The 19973-nt window shown below is 42.5% G+C and overlaps 1 protein-coding gene across 4 annotated transcripts in view; it reads left to right on the top strand.

The window, feature by feature from the left end:
• LOC132080272 (protocadherin alpha-C1-like) overlaps positions 1–15233 on the top strand; it is a 112261-nt gene extending 97028 nt beyond the window's left edge. For 3 of the 4 annotated variants that reach the window (XM_059483332.1, XM_059483331.1, XM_059483334.1), the window contains exon 4: positions 12851–15233. In XM_059483332.1, coding sequence (XP_059339315.1) covers positions 12851–13161 — 311 coding nt within the window. In that variant the 3' untranslated portion in view covers positions 13162–15233. The remainder of the gene's footprint in view (positions 1–12850) is intronic. The other variant, XM_059483333.1, reaches the window with a different exon arrangement.
• Positions 15234–19973: the final 4740 nt, after the last annotated feature.

Below are 19973 nucleotides of genomic sequence, written 5' to 3'. Positions count from 1 at the left end.
ATATTCTACATGTAGATTCCAGCAGATGGCAAATTAAAATTCCTTTTGAAGTGAAGGAGTCAAGAAGTAATAACATCACCTTTTAGCCTTTATGAACACTAAGATCTTTTAAATGTTTCTATTCTTTGACAGCTTGTCCTAGTTACCTGAGCATGTGACACATTTCCTGGAAGGAAAATAACTATGCTATCAATCCAGATACAGTCTGTCCTTGATTTTTTCCCCTGCCTATTCATTTAAAGGGATCACAAGTAAAAGAAATGTTCTCCAATTTAACCAGGGTAGGATTTTTTTCCAGAGTCAGCCTCCATTAAGCAATAATGTGGAAACAAAGTTAATTTCCCCTTCTTTGCTCTCAGATACCCACTTTATATCCATTACAATCTCTGTGCAATAATTATTTTCCCAGATTTGATATTCCTGTTTGTTTCAAGTCAGTTCTTCCATTTTTAATATTTCCTTCAGAAAAGTGAAATGGCAGGAATATTAAATAAATAAATTTTGGATATTTTACTACAACTACTTGAGCCTTTCTTGAAAGAGAGCTCATTAACAAATGAGCAGTTCCTGAGTATAATGTAAGGGATTATTTTATGTGGAAGGACAAGTCTGAGCCATTTCTCCAATTGTTCCATTGAGGGAACAATTCTTGGCTTAAAGCATGACTGGGGCCGTAAAACTAAAATCAAAATATTGAAACAGAAAGCATATAATTTACTAACTCGTACACTGGGATTATGAGTGGTCTATTTTGAAGTGGTTATAGTGATCAAGTGAGATAGCTCTACCCACTTTTGTGTGTTAGACTTCCAAGAGCCTCCCAGAATTAATACTCAACATCTGATGAATATTTAAGACAATGTGGTCTGGGACAAGTCACAAAGGCTGCTGCAGCTGCTAAAGTGCCTTTTGCAATCTGCTGCCATCCATTTCCAGCAGCTGCCAATTTTGATCTTAGTTTTACTGAGGTAAATACACCTTAATATTCCCTAGCTGTGTATTATCCCCCCTTCAAGTTTTCATTTTGTAAAGTTTATTTTAGTATTATTGAGTATTATGTGGCCTTTACAGCACATCACCTGGCAGTTTGTGATTTCAGTTTGTGTAGAATAAAGCACTGACCAAGTTAGGGGGTTCATAAACACATTTAAATGGGATTTTAACAACCATCCAGAACTGAGGTTTGATATGTGATAGATCTGCATGCAGAATTACACCTATAAATATCCTTTGAAAGCCTAATTCATCATTTGGCTCAGTTTTGAGAGGACAACTTTAGCTGCAGCAGAAGACAAACAGAAGGTTTTGCTCCATGGTCCAGGAGGTCCAGACTTCCAGAGCAGTCAGGCAGGTTCATCTCATCAGCACCAAAAAATCTGCTTTAAAGGCCCAGATGACTCTCAGTGATCATAACACCTGGATTTACTTACATTCTGGGAAAAAGTCCTCCAAATGTGGGCCTTGCAAGCACTTAAATGAGCAAAACTCTTTCTGCAGTAGGAAAAGTCTTTGCAAGGTCACCTCCCTTTTCTTCTCGAGGAATCTTTAAAGATTCTGGAAAGAGAGAAATTATGTAGTGTGCTTATCCAGGGGGCTTATCATATTGTATTAGCACTTCCCCATCACGTTTAATTAAGATTCCTTTTTAACTGATGTGGAATATTATTAGCTCCATTCATCCCATATCAGTAAAAAGGAATAATAATGGGATGTGATGCTAACAGGAGATGATAGGGAGCTGCTAATGTGACATATATATTGTGGAAGGGAAAGAGAAGGAGTGCTGTGGCTGCCAGAATCTGTTTTGAGGATTTTGATGTCTTCAGTTTTACAGCCCCATTTTGTGGAAGGTATTACAGTGACAGATGTCTTTTAGGGCAGGTTCCTGGCTAACAGAGTATCAAAATAGACATTGGTGAGTATTTGGTTAATTGGCTTTCAGAGGAGGAGAAGTTTGCAGAGGTTTAGTGATAAACTAGTCAAAGTAGGTCAGCTAAAGTATTTGTAGGTCTAAATGAATTTTATGTACCTGTATGGTATAGTTTAGTTTTAATACTATGAAATCAGTAGGGGATAAAAAAATCAAACAAAATCAAACATTAATAGTACCCTTTTCCCCCCTTCATAGATAGAGAAAAGGCCAGTTTCAGGTTTCATCTATAAAATACTGGTAAAATTATCCCTTTATTTGAGATCAGAGCCAGAGGGATCCAGGGAACATGTGTCAGCTCTGAGGTTCAGCGCCATCTCCAGCCTCTGACAGACAAGGAACTGCATTTCCCACTGTCTGAAGATTTGTGTGTTTGGGTTTTTTTTTTAAGAATATCCAAACAGAAAGCTTTACTCTGTAATCCTCTAGCCTAGAGATTGCTATGGTTTGGGCTTCAGGGATGAGAGCCCAAAAGGAATGGTTGAAGTCTGTAAGTTAAAGAGAGATGATGAAGAAAGTAAGAAAAAATTATCTTCAAGACCATTTCTCATGTGTCCCTGCTCCATTACTATTCTGTCCTCTCTAAATGGTGAAGCTCACATTCATTCGTATTTAAAATAGATGCCTCCAAGAGCACTGACAAAAATGTGTCTCTTTTTCTTTCACTACCACTTCAAGCACTCAATTAGTTGGTTAAAATTAGATTCTGCCTTGAAAGGCTAAAATTGATGCTTCAAGTTTCCATAGTTACTGTCTTTCTATTAATTGTGCTCAGTTAAATGGAGGGGATTCTCTCTTGCTCACCCCACTGGGTTTTGGGAGCTGTGCTGCACTCTTTGTGCACCTGCAGTAAAGTGGGCTGTGCTCAGGTAAGGTACCTGTGGAAGGTGTAAGAGCTGTAAAAAGCTGGTAATTCATTTCAGAGCTGTTCAGAGCTGTAAAGGTTCATAATTGTTGAAGTTTTGCTGAGGGGAAGCAGGAGGGAGGGACAGAGTTGAAGTCAATTCTCTTAGCAGTGTTCACTCCCCAAGAGGGACACAAACAAAACCAATCTAAGCCTTGTCCAGGAAAACATAGAATCACAAAATCATGGGATGGCCTGGGTTGGAAAGGACCTTAAAGGTCTTGTTTCCACCCCCTGCCTTGGTAGGGACACCTTCCCCAATCCTGGGCTGTTCAGGGCTCCATCCAGCCTGGCCTTGGACATTCCAGGGATCCAGGGGCAGCCACAGCTTCTCAGCCTGGGCCTCACCACCTTCACAGTAAAGGATTTTTATCCAATATCTGATCTAATCCTATTCTCTGTCAGTTTGAAGCCGTTCCCCTCGTCCTGCCACTCAATGCCCTTGTACATAGAAATCCAACACTCAAACATTTAATCCTCCCTTCCCTTCAGGAAAATTTTCCTTCTTTTGGGATCAATCCCAGCCAGGCTTTGAGACAGGCACTGGGGCTGCGGAGAGGAGCCCAGGTGGATCCTGTGTCACCCCATAGAGGCACAGTGGCCCCCAGTGGCAGGAGATGCCTGCAGAGGATGCACGTCTGTGCTTTGGCTGCAGTTCAGCAGCTCAGGGAGCCAGGGCAGGAGGGGGCTGGCTGCCTGCAGGGCACTGTTACAGCTCCAGCAGCAGCCAGGAAATGCTTCCTCCTTTTCACCTTCACATCAGGATTTATGGTGCTCAGTGTGCCTGTTGTCTCTCACATAAAAGAGCTTCTATGTTAGAATAAAATTATTTTTTTATTTAAATTTGACAGAAGACAGTAACCAGAATTGGCTTTCCATAATGCGGATTAAGCAGTGCACAGACGTGTTCTGTCCATTCAGGGCTTTGTCTTCTGCAGTGACTTTTTCTCTCTTTACCATATTTCATGTCCTTATATAACAGAGGCAAACCCCACCCACAGCAGCAGCCTCCTGAAAATGGTTACAGTGCCATCCCCACTCCTGGTCACATACAAAAGATGCGAGCCACAAAGCTCAAAAATTTTTAAATTTCTGACTCCAAGACCACCTTTTTGGGATGTGTTGCCAAGTACTCCTAAAATCAGCTTTCAGCAGGGGTCTGGGAAGCTGCTTGCTGCTCTAGTCTTTCAGTTTAGGGCATTTGAGGACGTTTAATTAGGACATTTAGACTGCACAGCACCTGGTTTGACATGAAAGCAAAGAAAAGCGTTTCCTTTGTGGTACCGAGACCAACCCACCACAGATCTTCAGGGGAGCATTGTCCTCAGCCACTGCCCACACCCTTCCCGGGTACTGAAGGGCAGAGCAGTCTCCCCCAGCTCCAATTTCAGTTTTCCTGCACTATTCACTGCTCTTTACCTTTCTGTGTGCATTAAAACAAGGGCAGAATGGCTGGTGCTCTAACTGCCCACATTGTGCTAAAAACACATTTATAACATGAAAATAATTTGGGGTTATTTTGTTTGGTTGGTTTGGGTTTGGATCTTGGATTTTTGGGGTTTTTTTTGAGGGGGAAGGGGGTCTGTTTTCAGCTATGAATTCTTAAAAACAGACACTGTGAACCTGCAGATATGGGGAAATTGCCCCCCAAAAATATTTTTCCTTAGATTGCAAGAGTAATGTCTCTCTAATCCCCTCTTCATGCAGCACAAACATTCAGTGCTGCATCCCCCAGGTCCAACATTGGATTAGAGCTCAAAAGATGATAAGGAGGATCCTGGATGTGTGCACATGCAGTCTCAGGGATGCAGCAATTAACCCTCAGTTTGGGGAGGAAAGGGGTAAAATTCTACCTGTGGGAGCAGGACTGGGCGCAAGTACAGCAGTAGAAGGATATTACCTGGAAAAGCTGATATTTTTATGATAAGAAAAGTGGTTTTTTAGCCAAAGAAGAGTGAGGGGAGCTGCAGACTCCGTGCTCTGTTTGCTCCTTCAGCAGCTGCAGGAAGCCATTTACCCTGAGCTGTGCTCTGGCCCCAGCAGGCTGTGGTAGCCAGCAAATCAAATTTTGCTTTCACATATCTCAGAGTATGCTGGCAGAGCTATTAGATAGCTGAGACAATTCCTTTAATACTCAGCCATGTAAGATTGGTTTTTATAATGAGGTAAATAATCTCAATTTAAATTACTTGTCAGTGTCAGCATGGACAGTAACCTGAGAGTGAGCTGGAAGTGACCTCTGTGCCTGGATGTTGGAGCAGTGGGGGGTCACAAATCTCCCACAGCATTTGTGCTATAATTACCCTGATTAATGATACTGACTTTAAACTCAAGCACTGGACTAAAGCTGCAGGCTCCTGGTGGGGAGAGTTTCCATTTTGTTCATCCCTCCAGATTCATTAATGCAGAACAGGTCAAAGAGATGGGGGGGCAGACAGTGAGAATTATTTGGGTTTTTGTTTAATACTCCAGTTTGAGGAAGTCATTAGTGATGTTTGGGATTATTTGGCAAAGTGTTAGTTAAACTGGTTCAATTTTGTTCTGATTGAATAGTGTTTTTTGTCTTTCAGTTCTATTTCTGTCATTTTTTCATGCTGATGATGGATTTTTATTAGCTTTCTTTTTTTGTGAGCTTGAGTTTTTGGTTTGTTTTGTTTTTTCAGAAAAAAAAAAAAGGAGAAAGATTAAATGGATTTTTTAATCCCAAAAAGGCTTAGGGATGATCAGTGAAGCCAGAATGTCCACAGATATCCTCCAAATGACACAGAGAGGGTTTTTCAGTGCACGCTGTTTGCATTGGATGTGCTGTTTCAGACTCTTTATCATGGTGAATATTCATTAAGCCTGCCAGAGGCAGGAGCTGCAGTCAGTACAGCATCAGCAGAGGAGGCAGGGAAGAGAGAAATCAGGTTAATGACTAGCTTTCCCTGCAATTTGCTTCCTGCTTATTGCCTGATCTCAGTTTTAAACAAATTCATTTAATTAATGTGTTTTGCTACTTTGACCTGCGGACAGAAGGGGCTGTGATTAATGATGGGGTGTTCTGAGTCTTACAGTGGCTTTAGCCCTCATGTCCTGCTGTCTAGAAAAGAACATTGAAAAATATTTCCTTTAAATTTAATTTTGATTGAAAGCTTTTATATTTTCTGATTCCTTGAGCTACCAAATTTTTAAAGACAGGGACAAAGTGGGGAGGGTTGGAACAGAGTGAAAACAAGCTGCTGTCTTGGTTGAGCATGTCACACAGTCAAAGATGTCTCTGCAGGGAGACAGAGCTGCACAGAAATGCTTTCCTCTTCTCCCCCTTGAGCAGGGGCACATCTGTTCCAACACGAGTTAGCCCTCTTCTGACAAAGGCTCCTGAAGAAAGCAGCAGAGCCATAGGAGGTGGGGAGGATGTTCATGGCACTCAGGATACATGGGCAGCTCACATTATGGGAAGTGAGCACCACCTGTTCTCAGTAAACAGCAGATTGGAGCTTTGGGGCTCTGCAGGGTCGGGGGAAAACCATGTGGCCTCCCCAAAAGGGAGAAAAATGTCAGTGAGATAGAAACTGCAGCCTGATGGGATAGCCCAGACCTGGTGGGATATTGATTCCTGGGCTGAGTGATGATATGTTCCGTGAGCAGACATTTTGCCCCAAATGTATGAGACATCTCAATTTCAGGCTGTTTGTACCCATCGCTCAGCATTACCTCTCAGCTTGGATGGTTTTACAGGCTGGTGAAAGCCAGCCCTTCCATTGAGTGAATTTGCAAATTCCACATCTGAAAGACAGCACCTTAAATCTCAGTGACAGACCTGTACTTCAGAGTTCTGCACCAGACCTTCTGAGCTGTACTGGGGCATTGCTGTCATAACTAAAATGTGGCCTTTGAAGGGGTGGAAATGGAGTAACCTCAAGAATATGGCTGTGCTCTCTCAGGCATCTTTGGACAGAAGATGCCAATGCCTACCTAAGAGAAAATCCTGTGAAAGGATTAGGGCTGAAGGAGATTGCAAACAGTTGCACAGGATTTTTTGTGGCTGCCACTGTTAAAGAGATTAGTTTCAAGCATCTTCTTTTTTTCCGAAATGCGCTGGCATGGTCATTAGTGCAACACCCACTGAGCCATGGTGCTGCTTACCTGGCACCTGAGGGTAGAATTCAGCTCCTTTTTCCTAGCTACCCAAAAGTTAGCTGTCTCCAGCACAGAGAGGAGAGGAACAAAGAAAATTTTTATTTTTTTCACCAGAATCATTTAGGTTGGAAAACACCTCCAAGATCATTACATCCAGCCTTTGATCACCACCTTGTTAACCACACCAAAGCACTGAGTGCCATGTCCAGTCGTTTCTTGAACACCACCAGGAGTGGTGACTCCACCACCTCTCTGAGCAGCTCCTCCCAATGCTTGACATCCCTTTCTGTGAAGAAATTCCTCCTAATGTCCAATCTGAATCTCTCCTGGTGCAGCTTGAGGCCATCCTCTTGTCCTGCCACTGTCTGCCAGAGAGAAGAGGCTGATCCCCACCTGGCTACAACCTCCTGTCTGGGAGTTATAGAAAGCAAGAAAGGCTCCAAAGAGAGTGATAAGGATTCAATACCTCAATACCAATTCAATACCTCTCAAACCAAGCATTTAAACCAGGTTGCTTGTTTGTAGACTATAGCATGAATTAAATTAGACACGGTAGATTGGATGCCTGCATTTCTGGTGTCTGGATTTAAGAAAGGGGTGTTTAACTCTCTAAGAAAAAGAAATGTAGGTACCTACAGTTATTACATGTTGAATTTTAGGGATCTGGTTCCTTGTTGGTGTTCTGCACAGAGCAGGGGAACTCTGAAAAAGCTGTGTGCTGAAAGCAGGACTGCCTGGAGCATGTACATGAGGATCAGTGAGGGGACACAGCTCACCTGCAGCCTGCTCCCCTTCTGGAATCTGTGACATATACATAGAATCCTGAAATTGTTTGGATTGGAAGGAACCTTAAAACTCATCCAGTGCCACCCCTACCATGGGCAGGGACACCTTCCACTGTCCCAGGCTGCTCCAAGCCCTGTCCAGCCTGGCCTTGGACACTTCCAGGGATCCAGAGGCAGCCACAGCTTCTCCAGGCAGACATGACCCTCTATATCTGACAGTGTGTAGGAAATCAGGTGTTCCAGAGCAATTAGAGCTTGTTGAAGCAGTGCCTGTTGACCAAGGTTTTTATGTTTTTCAAGTCCTGTGAGAGGTAGAGAGCTGCAATACATAACCATTAAATGCCTCTGGAAGAGAAAAAGCATTAGCTCCGCACCATACCATATTCCCTCCAGCTTTCACATAGGTGATTTGAGGATATGGAGGGTTTTTTTCTGTGTAAGTTTGCCTGTGCACTTCAGACAGCAGTCACGGGATGGAAAAAGAAGTATTTTGAAAGACAGCCTAGAAGTCCTTTCATGCCAGCTAAATATGTGACCTACTCAACTGCAGAGTCTCTGCTGCTCTGGCTTCCATTTAAAGTCTACTGAGACATTTGTATTTCGGTGAGAGTAGGAAAGGGATGGGGGTGAAAAGTTCATCTCCCATTTTAGCTTGCAGACACACAGGCAAAGAAGCATCAGGACCTGAAGGTGCAGCCTGGATTTTGGGTTCTGCTGCATGCAAGCATTTAAAAATTTAATTATTTGGTCATTGAAAATGAAGTCTAAAGTATTCCTTGAGAATAAAAGAAAAGGTTCAAAGTAATCCCAAAAATTACCCCAGGAAATGACCAAACTGAGCTTTTATGTATGAACTCTGACAACCCCACTCTCTAGCTGTAGGAAGAAAAGTGTAATGTTTTAAATTAAGTGTTATAAATATAACCAGGAGGTTTGTTTTATTTAGATTTTCATTTAAGTTTAATAAACAAATTTAAAGCACTCAATTAAAGATGCAGAAAATATGCAAAAGAAGTACAACTAATCCCATTAAATGTAAAATGACACATAAGGAGAAAGCTTTTGTTGTTGAATCCCTGCTGATAAGAAACAGAAGAGATATTTAAGGAAGCCTTGGAAACTAGGTAGTAAATGACATTTATCCTTGATCTGAAATGCCTAAACATACGACTTTGTTAGTGCAGCTGAACTGTGACCTTCCAGCCTGCCAATACAGATAAACACACATGTTCTCAGGTAAATCATGCAGAAGAGACATTTCCTGAGGACTGGAGAAGCCCCACTTGTAGGAAATTATGGTTATTAACTCATTAGATTCTCTGTGTCTCTGCCTCTTTGTATGCAAGCTCTCCACACAGATGTAAGGATAATTAGTTTCCTTTGGCTTAGTGAGTATTAAGGAGTATTAAAATGCTTAGTTCATATGGACAACAAACATATTCAGGGGCTGGGACAAAACCAGACATAGGTGCAAGCAAACCCCCACAGACTGAGAGAATCCTCATTCCAGGGTAGGTGGGGTGGGTTTGTTGTGTTTGGATGCATGAAGTCAGATGTTTTTGTGACAAATGTTACTGACTTCATCAGTGAGCTGATTTGCCAAGTCAGAACAAGATGAAAGGGTTGTTTTCCTGCTCTGAATTAGATTTCAGTAGTGCAGATGTGGATGTGCACCCCATTAATCTGGCAAGAGGTTTCATACAGGAGATTCTTTGCCTCAGGGATACCCTGGGTTCTTGCACATTGCTGAATTTGTGTGGTCAAATGGATAACATCAAGTCACTGTCATTGTCCCATGGCCTGTGTTCAGCCTCAAAAGTTGATCAAAGGGCTGGAGCACCTTTCCAGGAAAGGCTGAAGGAATTGGGATTGCTCAGCCTGCAGAAAAGAAGCTTCAGTGATGAGTTTTCTCTTTGAGTTTTCTCTTTGAGCTAGGTCTTATGAGCTCTTCGAGAATCCATCATACCTGAGATAGCCTAGCTACTATAAAGGGTATGAAATTAGTAGGATGACTTCTGAGGTAGAGTTGGAAACAGAAAAGTTTTAATAAAAGGCAAAATAACAAAATTCTTGTTGAGAAAACTTGAGCTTGGGGAAAGGGTGGGTCCAATGATTTGAGGTCACCTTCAGCTGTTCTTTTTCCTGCCAGGAACAGAAAAAGAGCATTGGGTCTGGGCCAGTGTTTGGAATGCATATTGTGGGGGTTTGCTGGGAGAAAGAGAGGATTTATTTGTCAAATAGGGCTTAATTTATTATGTGCAATAGGAAAGCTCACATTTTTGTATTGCAGCAGAAAGGCAATTGATTAATAATTTGGCAAAAGGCCAAGACACACATTTTCCACCTTTGTTATTTTGTCATCTCAGAGAAACAAAAGTGATATGAAAGGTACCTGAACAAAACAATTCATTAGGCAGAAATGAAAGCTGGTTCATATTAATGTATTTATTATGAAAGAAATGTATTTCTAGGACATTGTTGTTACTTACAGGAAACATAAAAAATCAGAAGCTGATACTTAGGACCATAGGAAATGTACAGAAGAGCTACAACTGGTAAAATGGAGGAGCTCTTACATTAATAATAACTTCAGAAAAGCTATATGAGACTAGAGTTGTTAAGGTCACGAAAACAACATCAGCAGCTCCTGGAAAGAACACAAAGTCAAAGCTCCTTCATCGTTAAATACAATATTAGGGGGGAAAGAAGTCTACAGTGTCTTCTAGTTCTTGATTAAATATCACATTGTAAAAGCAGTCATGTCATGTCCATGTGCCATGGAGGTTCAGAGATGCCAAAGATTTCATGTGCCAAAACCTCTAACTCTGATGGGTTCAGAGATGGTTCTGATGTGTTTTGTAAACACATTTCTTGGGTTTTGTAACATGGACCTGCTGCATCACTACAGAATAGCTTAAAAAAGAAATCCTGATTCCCAGCCTTGTTTTGCTGCCAGGCAGGAGAAAGGTTGTCAGGCAGCAAAATATTTTCTTTTCAGCTTTTGAACCTAAAAGCAGAGCCTTATGTCTGCATGCACCACACGCCATTTATTTCATAAAATAGAAAATTGTACAAACAACGTAACAGAAGATGAAGAATTGTTAAAGACTAAGAAATACAGGAGCTGCTGAAGTTAATACAGCACTCTTCACTACAGCTGCAGGGGTACAGAGCAGCCAGTACCAGGTGTTTGCTGGCAGAACATTGGGGCTCTCCCTCTGGAATGTTTGTTTTCTCTTCCTGCCCTCTTTACCTGCAGGAGACCTTGGACTTCTCAGTTTCTTCTCCCCCATCCAGTGTCCTCATCTCCTCTTCCAAGGGACATGGAATCCCCCCTCTGAAATGGTTTTCCAACACAGTTCCCCCTCCTTCTTTACTCCAAACATCTTTGCCTCTTCAGCTGGACAGCTCTGATACATGATGCTGAGATTTAATCAGATCAGTGGTGTTGGAATTGTTTGTGTGGTGTTGTGGGTTTGTGTGTGGCTAGGAATGTTACAAGGGTGAGAGTCCCATGTTTTGTTACTGAACTTTTAGAAAGTTTTCATCTGATTTGAGGGCTTTAGCATCAGAGCATAAACACTGAGTTTCCCCCTCATCACAGTTGTTAAAACACTTACCATGATACATTAAAATAGATATGCTGTTCCTATTCAAAATTGGCAGTTATGTAAATTACAACAAATGTTCAAAGTATAAAAGGAAAGAAAACAACCAAGTCTTAAGGCTTTCTCTCACAGGAAAACCTAATTCTGTAGCATTTTATTTTGCTAGAAATTCATCCTTGTCAGAGCAACATACGCAAACATTTCAATCTGATTAACTCAATCTAATCAGAATAATGGAAACAAAATTAAAACTGACTTCATCCTGCAAGCCTAAAACTGGGGATAGAACTTCACTTTATATTTGCCTGTATAAAATACTGTGATTTAGAGAGAATATCAGGGTATTCTCTGATTCTCTGAAGACCATGAATATTTCTGAGACCAGACTGTGCACACCCTGATGGAAGCAATCCTGCAGTGGCTCTGCCCAGGCAGTTCAGTTTATTCTGCTTTTGCTGTGTCTGCTGCTCAGCCACACTGCATCCATACCTACACACAAACACACATGCTGGCTGGCCTCAGGTTCCTCTCTGGGATGCACCAGCTCAGGGTCACACAGTGGGTCAGCTTGGAAGGGACCACAGCAGCTCATCTGGTCCAACCTCTGTTTAAGCAGAGCTCATGGCACAGCATTGCTTCCAGATGGTTCTGGAATATCTCCAGTGAGGGGAACCCCACAATCTCTCTGGGCAATCTGTTCAGCGCTCAGTCACTGCACAGGAAAGTTCTTCCTCATGTTCAGGTGGAACTTCCTGGGCATCCATTCCTGCTCCCTCTTGTCCTGATCCATTCCTGTTCCCTCTTGTCCTGATCCATTCCTGCTCCCTCTTGTCCTGATCCATTCCTGCTCCCTCTTGTCCTGATCCATTCCTGTCCCCTCTTGTTCCTGATCCATTCCTGTTCCCTCTTGTCCTGATCCATTCCTGTCCCCTCTTGTTCCTGATCCATTCCTGTCCCCTCCTGTCCTGCTGCTCAGCACCACTGAGCTGAGCCTGGCTCCATTCCAGCCTCTTGACACTCTCCCTTCTTTCCCTGCATGAGGGTTCCTGGGCACATCCATCACAGGATGGTTTGCTAAAATACCCACCTGCATGTGTATAATGCCAAGGCTGTCACCCCCTGCCCTGGCCACCCCTCTAACCCTGTCCCAAAAGGCTCAACACCCTCAAACACGCCCTTTTGCCATGCAGTGCACGTGCCTGTGTTTTCTGCTATAAAACACGACAATGGGCTGCATCACAGTGATCTCTTACTCCAAACGCTTCAAATCCAAAAGAACAAAATGGGATCCAGAGCCTGTTGCACCCAAGAGCACGAGGAGGGGGTGAGTGCATGCAAACACTGAGCAGACTGGATGAGAACCAGTGGATAACCCCCACATGAGCAGCCAGACAAACGAGAGTCTCTGTAGGCTGAAGCCTTTCAAACAGAAAGCTGCTGCTCACTGAGTGCCTGTGTTTAAAGATGCTTTAAGCTTTTCTTGCTGTTTTGACTTTTTCAGAACCTGAGGCGGGAGAGGTGTCCCCCCCAGTGGGAGCTGGTGTGAACAGCAACAGCTGGACCTTTAAATTCGGACCGGGCAATTCCAAACAAGGTGGTCCTGGTGAGTTGCCAGACAAATTCATTATCCCAGGATCTCCTGCAATCATCTCCATCCGGCAGGAGCCACCCAACAGCCAAATTGACAAAAGTGACTTCATAACCTTTGGCAAGAAAGAAGAGACCAAGAAAAAGAAGAAAAAGAAGAAGGGGAACAAGACTCAGGAGAAAAAAGAAAAGGGCAACAGCACCACTGAGAACAGTGACCAGTGAGGGAGTTATACTGAAAAAACCCTCTTAGCCAGTTTTTGTAATAATGGCAGATTTCTCCTATGTAGCAAATCCCAACTTCTTCCTATTGTTAACAAATTTCCTGTATGTACAGACTTGAGAAAATCAGCAGGAAATTCAGTGTCTGTCTAAATTGCTTAACAGGTTTTGTCTTAAAAGCTTTATTAAGTCTGGTGTTAACTCTTTTTCTCCACTCTGGCTTGTTTTCAGAATCTAAAAAGCAGACACAAGTTTCCTTTCTCCTACGCCGAAAAGGAGAATCTTCACAGTACAGCCAGTGAGAGGTTGGACTCTGCACTGTGGTTCCTGTGCTCCTGTCTTGATGACACTTACAGGACAGGTTTAAAAGTTTTAATGTTGTGCACCCTCTATCTGATTGGAAATATTTGTGTGCAGATGTCAGCTAGGTGATATGAGATCAGATTATAAAATGCAAGAAGAGCTGGTAAATATGCAACAGAGGAAACACCAAATGAACACAAATGTTCAAAGATGTTCAGGCTGGGGAGAAAATGTCTGAAAGAGAGATGAGCAGACTTACCAAATCCTAAGAAGTCACTGTGTGGAAATACTGACTCCTATACATGACGTATTGTACACACTGCTTCAAATGAAACCTCACATTTACAGCTCTTTAAGACACCATAAATTCTATCTCTTTACCAAGCAAGCCATTGGAAAAATTGTCCCTTAAAGCCCTGCATTGCCCTGGTAAGGCTAGCCCTCAGAGAGTAACAAGGGCTGGGCTGACATCCCAGGAATGTAACTGTGATGCTGTGTGTCCCTATTTCCACATTATTTTGCACATTATGTCTCTGAAAAGGTCAGAGTTTTTCCACGACACTTATGCAAAAGAGAGAAAAAAAGTAACATTAACTATGCTATTTGTTATTTGAGATATTTATTTATAAAGAAATATAGCTGTAAATGTTAAAGAAATATGATGCCCTTTAACCCAAACAGAAGTCAATCTAGAGCCATTATAAATTACAATTGCTGCTATTAAAGTGCTTTAGAAAAATTGCCTGAAACATCTGTATTATATCGGCCACTTGCCAATCACAGCTTTATTCTGTCGGGTGACTTGGGGGCTGCCTCTTGCATGTATTAATAAATACAAGAATATCTTCTCTTTCTTTTTTTTTGCATTATTCTGCACTTTGAATACACCTTTGCAAACAAACTGTCCTAATATGAAGAAGCAGAAGCAAACTCCTCACACAGATGGATTTACTACTAACCTGCTAGCCCTGTGCAGTATCTTGGTGTGACCTCCCACACGACCTTTTCTGACTTTAGTTTTACTTTTCTATGAGATTATGAATTCCTGACCCTACTAACACTCCTTATGTAAAATTCAAGTACTGTATGTATGCTGTATGCTCTTATAAGAATCCTGAAATATTTATTCTGTGCTTGTGTATGTGAATGTCAATGCAACTATTATTAGAGTGGACTTTAAGCTTTACCGTTGAATGTAAATTCATTATTTCTTTTTTGTACACTTGTGGAAAAGTGGAGTAGTGTTAATTTTTTAAGCCACTGTTGATTATCAGTTTTTTTTGTGTATGAAACACAAGTAAAATATCTTTCTTAAACCAAGCCATGCATGCATTTTGGGATTTATTGGTAAGAATCTGTGAAGCTGAAGTTCTGTGAATTACTAAACCTAAGGGTATAAATGGAGTATTGAATGTGGTTGAGGATGTTGATTTAAAACCAATACATGTATTTTTAAATAGAATATGGCTGATGAGGGAATTCCAAGGAGTTTTCTACATTATTGTACATTCACAGAATAAAGCTCAAGTGTCGTGTTAATTGGAACTGTGTAAGAAACTACATAGCTCTGAAATTTCCAAAGGCCCTTTAATCTAGGATCAAAGAGAACAACTGGATTTCTTGAGACATGTCCTGGATGTTTTAAGTTTCCAAACTGCTGACAGTTCAGAATAGAACAATTCCTATTCATTTTTAAGAACCTGCAGCAAATCTTAAAACATCACAGCAAAGCTCTAATAAAAGAATTCATATCTCAAAGCATGAACCACCAATGGCCTCATGTGGTCTATTTAGAGTCTTCTTTTGTTACCAGTCTTGTTTTACTGGCAATAAAAAGGTGCTACTTGAGAAAGAGAATCCTGGATTCACTTTTAAAGGCTAGACAAGAGGAAAAAAAATCTTAAGCTTTGGGGAGGGAACTGTTCTTTTATGCAAATGTGCTATGCAAGTACATTTAGGTGTTTATTTTTATTTGGTGACTAATCCAACAGCTCCCAAAACGTTCATCAACTGTAGTTACAGTGGTAGCTTAAACACACAGAAGAATACTGTTGTTATGTAGTCATCATAAAATAGCTCTCTCAATGCCTCTGGCAAAAATTCAGTACAAAGATTTAATTCTTACAGGAATCTTCTACACTTGATTATTTTTAGATTTTAATTGAATATTGGTTTTTCTTTTGAGTGCTTGCATTTTCCCCTATGCAAGCCAGTCTGACTCATTCATTTTTCATCAGTGGCCATACACAGCTGGTTTTCCAAGGCTTGCATTTGTTAAAATGAACCAAGAGCTGCAGCATGTCTCAAATTTTCTGGTTTTAACACAATATTACATTTACCAATGCTGCCTTTATTGCAGGTGCTTACTGCAGGGGGGACTGTATGCTTGAGTGCCTGGAGAGACAAAACAAAATCTGAAGATAATCATTCCAGCATGATTATCAATAATGATAATCATTCCAGTCTGGAGAGCTGATAGAACAGAGAAAAACCTCTCAGAGGAGAGGAGGAGCTCTTGCTGGAATTGTTTGAAAAGAGGCTGGGATGCACTAGGAGGGTATACATCCCACACAATCAGTGTGTTGTCTGAATACTGAATCAGGCACCTCACCAGAATTTATAAAGATTTTTCTATATTTGGACCCTCTGGGGCAACTGGAATGCTGAGGTGTCTACAGTGAAATTTGGCTGTTTCATAACTAATGTACAAATGATACCATTGACATTCTTATTTTGGGTGTCCAGGAGCAGAAACCCTGGCAAGAAAAATGTTTGGAGGACCAGAGGTAGATGGGGGCAGGATCTGCACATTTTACCACAGTTTAGGGGACTGTTCTAACACCACACAACAATGGAAATTGAGAACCAGAGGTGGCCAATAACAGCACAAATTAAGAAAAAAAATTTCTTTAATCCTCCTGCTGACAATGAAATGAGCACGACAAAATACACTGCAGAGTTTGCTAACAAGGAAATTACAGTTTTGGGGCTTTTTACCACTTTATGTCTTTCAGAATCCATATATACCCTCTGTGAGCATATTGTCTTTGGAAGTCTGGTTTCTATGCATACAAGATCAGTCATGAAAACTACTGGGCTTTTATAACAATAAACCTGAGCTATGTTGTATATTAATTACATCCTGTCATTAAAAAAATCTCATTTTACATTAGGCTTCTAAGACTTGGTCTTGTGCAGTTTCTTTCTGCTCAGTCCATGGGTCATTGCACATCATATGAAGGGATCTGATTAAAAGTTTTCCAATCATCTCACATCAGGGGAAGAACACAGAACACAAAATGCCTTTCCCAAATTTCATGTATGAAGATCAGTAAAAAATAATTGCAGGTAGTTTTGATACCTTTTAGAATCTTCTTTCATTTCTGCTTCTACTTCACTCATTCAAGACCTGCTTGTGTCAACAACTGGGTAAAATAAACCAGGTACAATTTTCCTTCCAAATCCAATTCTCCCCTGGCACCAGTTTTGTGGATCTTGTGTAAAACAAATATTAAGGAAGGACCTGAACCATTTTCCTCATTTGAGTCCTAAAGAATGAGCAGTGTCCTCAGTTTTGCTGTTATTTCATTGCTTAGAAACTACTGACTGTTCCTTGACACAAACACCTTTTTAAGACAGAGCCAAGAGCCCTGTGTTCTGTTAAGGCTCCTGTAAATATGCAGAAATATCAAACTTTAATCAAAAGTTTGGCTTTGGTAAGTGAGTGTACCCTGAAGTCCTTTGGTTTGTTCCTTTACAAGTCTCTGAAGGAGAAAAGAGTGAACAGCTGACAATGTTTTGGTATCACACACACCTGAACCTGCGTGAAGCAAATAGCTGCTCTGGAAATCAGAGCTGAGGGCTCCAAGCACAGCAATGATAAATCCTGGATGGGAAGGGCTTCCTGTGGTGGCTGGAATCAGAATTAGGCTCACACATGCCTGGGTGGCTTGGCTGCACCAAAACTGAGCAGACAGCGAATGCAGAGCACAGCTCTGACAAAATAAATGCTTTAGCACATTGGACTGACCTTGCACAGCTTTAACCAGCATTCTATGGAACCAATATTGATGGCACATACATTAATTTCCCATTAACTCTGGATATGGGGATGCTGTGCTTTACTCTCCTGGGTTCATTCTGCTCTCTGTGGATCCCCAGAGGGATCCCTGCAGGATCCAGTGTCACTGCTCTGCCTTTGCAGGGTGGGAGGTGTGGGCATCCAAGCATTTACAGAGACAACCCTGTTGTGGGCTCATCCCAAGGTGTGGCCACCAAGGGAGGGGATTCTGTCCCGCCTGCAGAGCTGCCCCAGCCCAGACAGGAGCTGGAGCTGCTGGGGCCAGGCCAGAGGAGGCTCCAGGATGATCCCAGGGATGGAGCAGCTCTGCTGGGAGGAAAGGCTGGCACAGCTGCCATTGTTCACCTGCACAGGAGAAGCTTTGGGGGGACCTCAGGGTGGCCTTGCAGGGCCTGAATGAGCCCCAGGAAACCTGGAGAGAGACAATTGAAACGGGATGGAGGGACAGGACGAGGGAAATGGCTTCAAACTAAGGGATTGTCAGTTTAGATTATATGTTAGAGAAAAATCTTTCCCTGTGAGGGTGGGGAGGCCCTGGCACAGGCTGGATGGGATCTGGAGCAATCTGGTCTGGTGGAATGTGTCCCAGCCCATAACAGAGGGGTGGAACTAGATCATACTTAAGGTCTCTTCCAACCAAACCATTCTATGATTGCATGGGACATGGTTATGTTGTTGTACAGAACATTTCAATACCCACTGTCAGTGATAATACTGCTTAGGTATCATGAAAATCTGATTTTTCAGAGTGATTCTAATATGGTGACATTAGGCACCTACTTTTGGAGTATTTGTAGTTCAGGTGCCTTAGGCTGGCTTAGAGAACTAATGAATGAAATCGTCCAGCATGAAGCACCACAGAATTATCTCTGCCACATGAGAAGAACATATCTTACACTGCACCGTGGATTCCCTTTCATATCCCAGGACAGCCTGCATGAAATCACTCTGACACAGGTGTTAACATCAAAAGATGACAGAGATGTGGTGAAGTAAACATCTCTCAGAACGCCACACAGCTTGAAAATATTAAAAATGTTTAAAATGTTTGCCTGGCAGTGGTGCCCAGAGCTGTGTCACTGTTGTCTGCAAAGAGACAGTGAGTGACTCATCCACATTCAGGAACTGATGTCTGAAGCATATTACAAAACAGACATGCTAGGCTTGAAAACCAGATTTAAAACCTTGTCAGAGGGTCAGAAATACCCAACTGGCCTTCACACCAAATGGAGCAGCCCTGAGTCTGTGTCACTGCCACTCCTCAGCTCCCCTGTTCCTTCACTGTGGTGGGGGGACCTGTGGGAAGCAGAAATCCTGAAGAGAAAATCCCATTTATGCTGCCAGATGGGAAATGTTCTCCTCCAGGCACAGAAATTATGGGGTGTGGGCACACCTGAGGGGCACAGTGAAGGTGAAGGGTGACCATGTCACCAAGGTGCCATCCCAGCAGGAGTCATGCCTGAACCTGAACCAAGTGTGAGGCCCTGAAGGGCTCCCTGGGAGCTCAGCAGTGGCTGGTGCATCACTGCTGGGGCATCAGATGTGATCTCAGGTTTCAGCACCGAGCTGGGGGACAGAGCTGGCCCTGACAGCCCCATTCCAGCTCCTTTGGCAATATTTTATGGACACCTCGAGTGTCTTGGCAACACTTGAGCTGCACTGAGGAGAATTAGAAAGTCCTTGCCCGTTAATTACAGGAATGGTGCTGCACAGCAAGGCTGACAAGATGTAGTAATTGTTAAAACACATCAATCACAGCCAGCCTAGACTTTTAATCCTGCAATAGTTTTCCTATTAGATAAATCCTTCTGCTTTTCAGTGGCTCAAATTCTACTTAGTGCAGACTCAGTGGGAGCAATGTGTGTGGTTTGGGGGAAGCTAGACTGAAAATATCCTAAGCAAGCCCCCAGTGTGTCTTAGCCCCCGTGAAGGGAGGCATGACTCACTCCCTACCTTGAAGAACTTCCTTCTGTGGGTGTTGAAAGAATCCTGCCTGCATTCCTTCAGGTGTAGAGTGATGTGCTGAGCAATTACAAACCAAATCAACTCTGTAAGGTGGCACTTAAGGCCTTCCATACATTCCCACTCTAACCCCCAAATTATCTACACTGTTCAAGCCTTTACTGGCTGATGTCCAACTTCCTCATCACCACCCGTGGTGCAAACAGCCTTGGGCTCAGTGAGGAGCCAGGATCTCGTTCCATGGGCTGCCACAAGAGGCTCAGGACCTGTTCAGAGCAGCTTTTTCAGCCTGGCTCTCCCCACATGCTCTGGACCCCAGCTGTGAGCACTTTCATCCAGCACCACGTGGTGACAGGATAAGGGGCTTAACTTTGCTGAACTTGCTCTCACCTTTCATCCTCAGGACAGAAGTTCCCTGAGGTGTGTGCTAGATAAAAGACAAGCCTAAAATAATGAAAAATCTGGACTA

The sequence above is a fragment of the Ammospiza nelsoni genome, chromosome 16 (genome assembly GCF_027579445.1).
Source record: "Ammospiza nelsoni isolate bAmmNel1 chromosome 16, bAmmNel1.pri, whole genome shotgun sequence".
NCBI classification, from domain to species: Eukaryota; Metazoa; Chordata; class Aves; order Passeriformes; family Passerellidae; genus Ammospiza; species Ammospiza nelsoni.
Note: the sequence above shows the minus strand (reverse complement) of the source record. Positions and strands in the feature narration are given on the sequence as shown.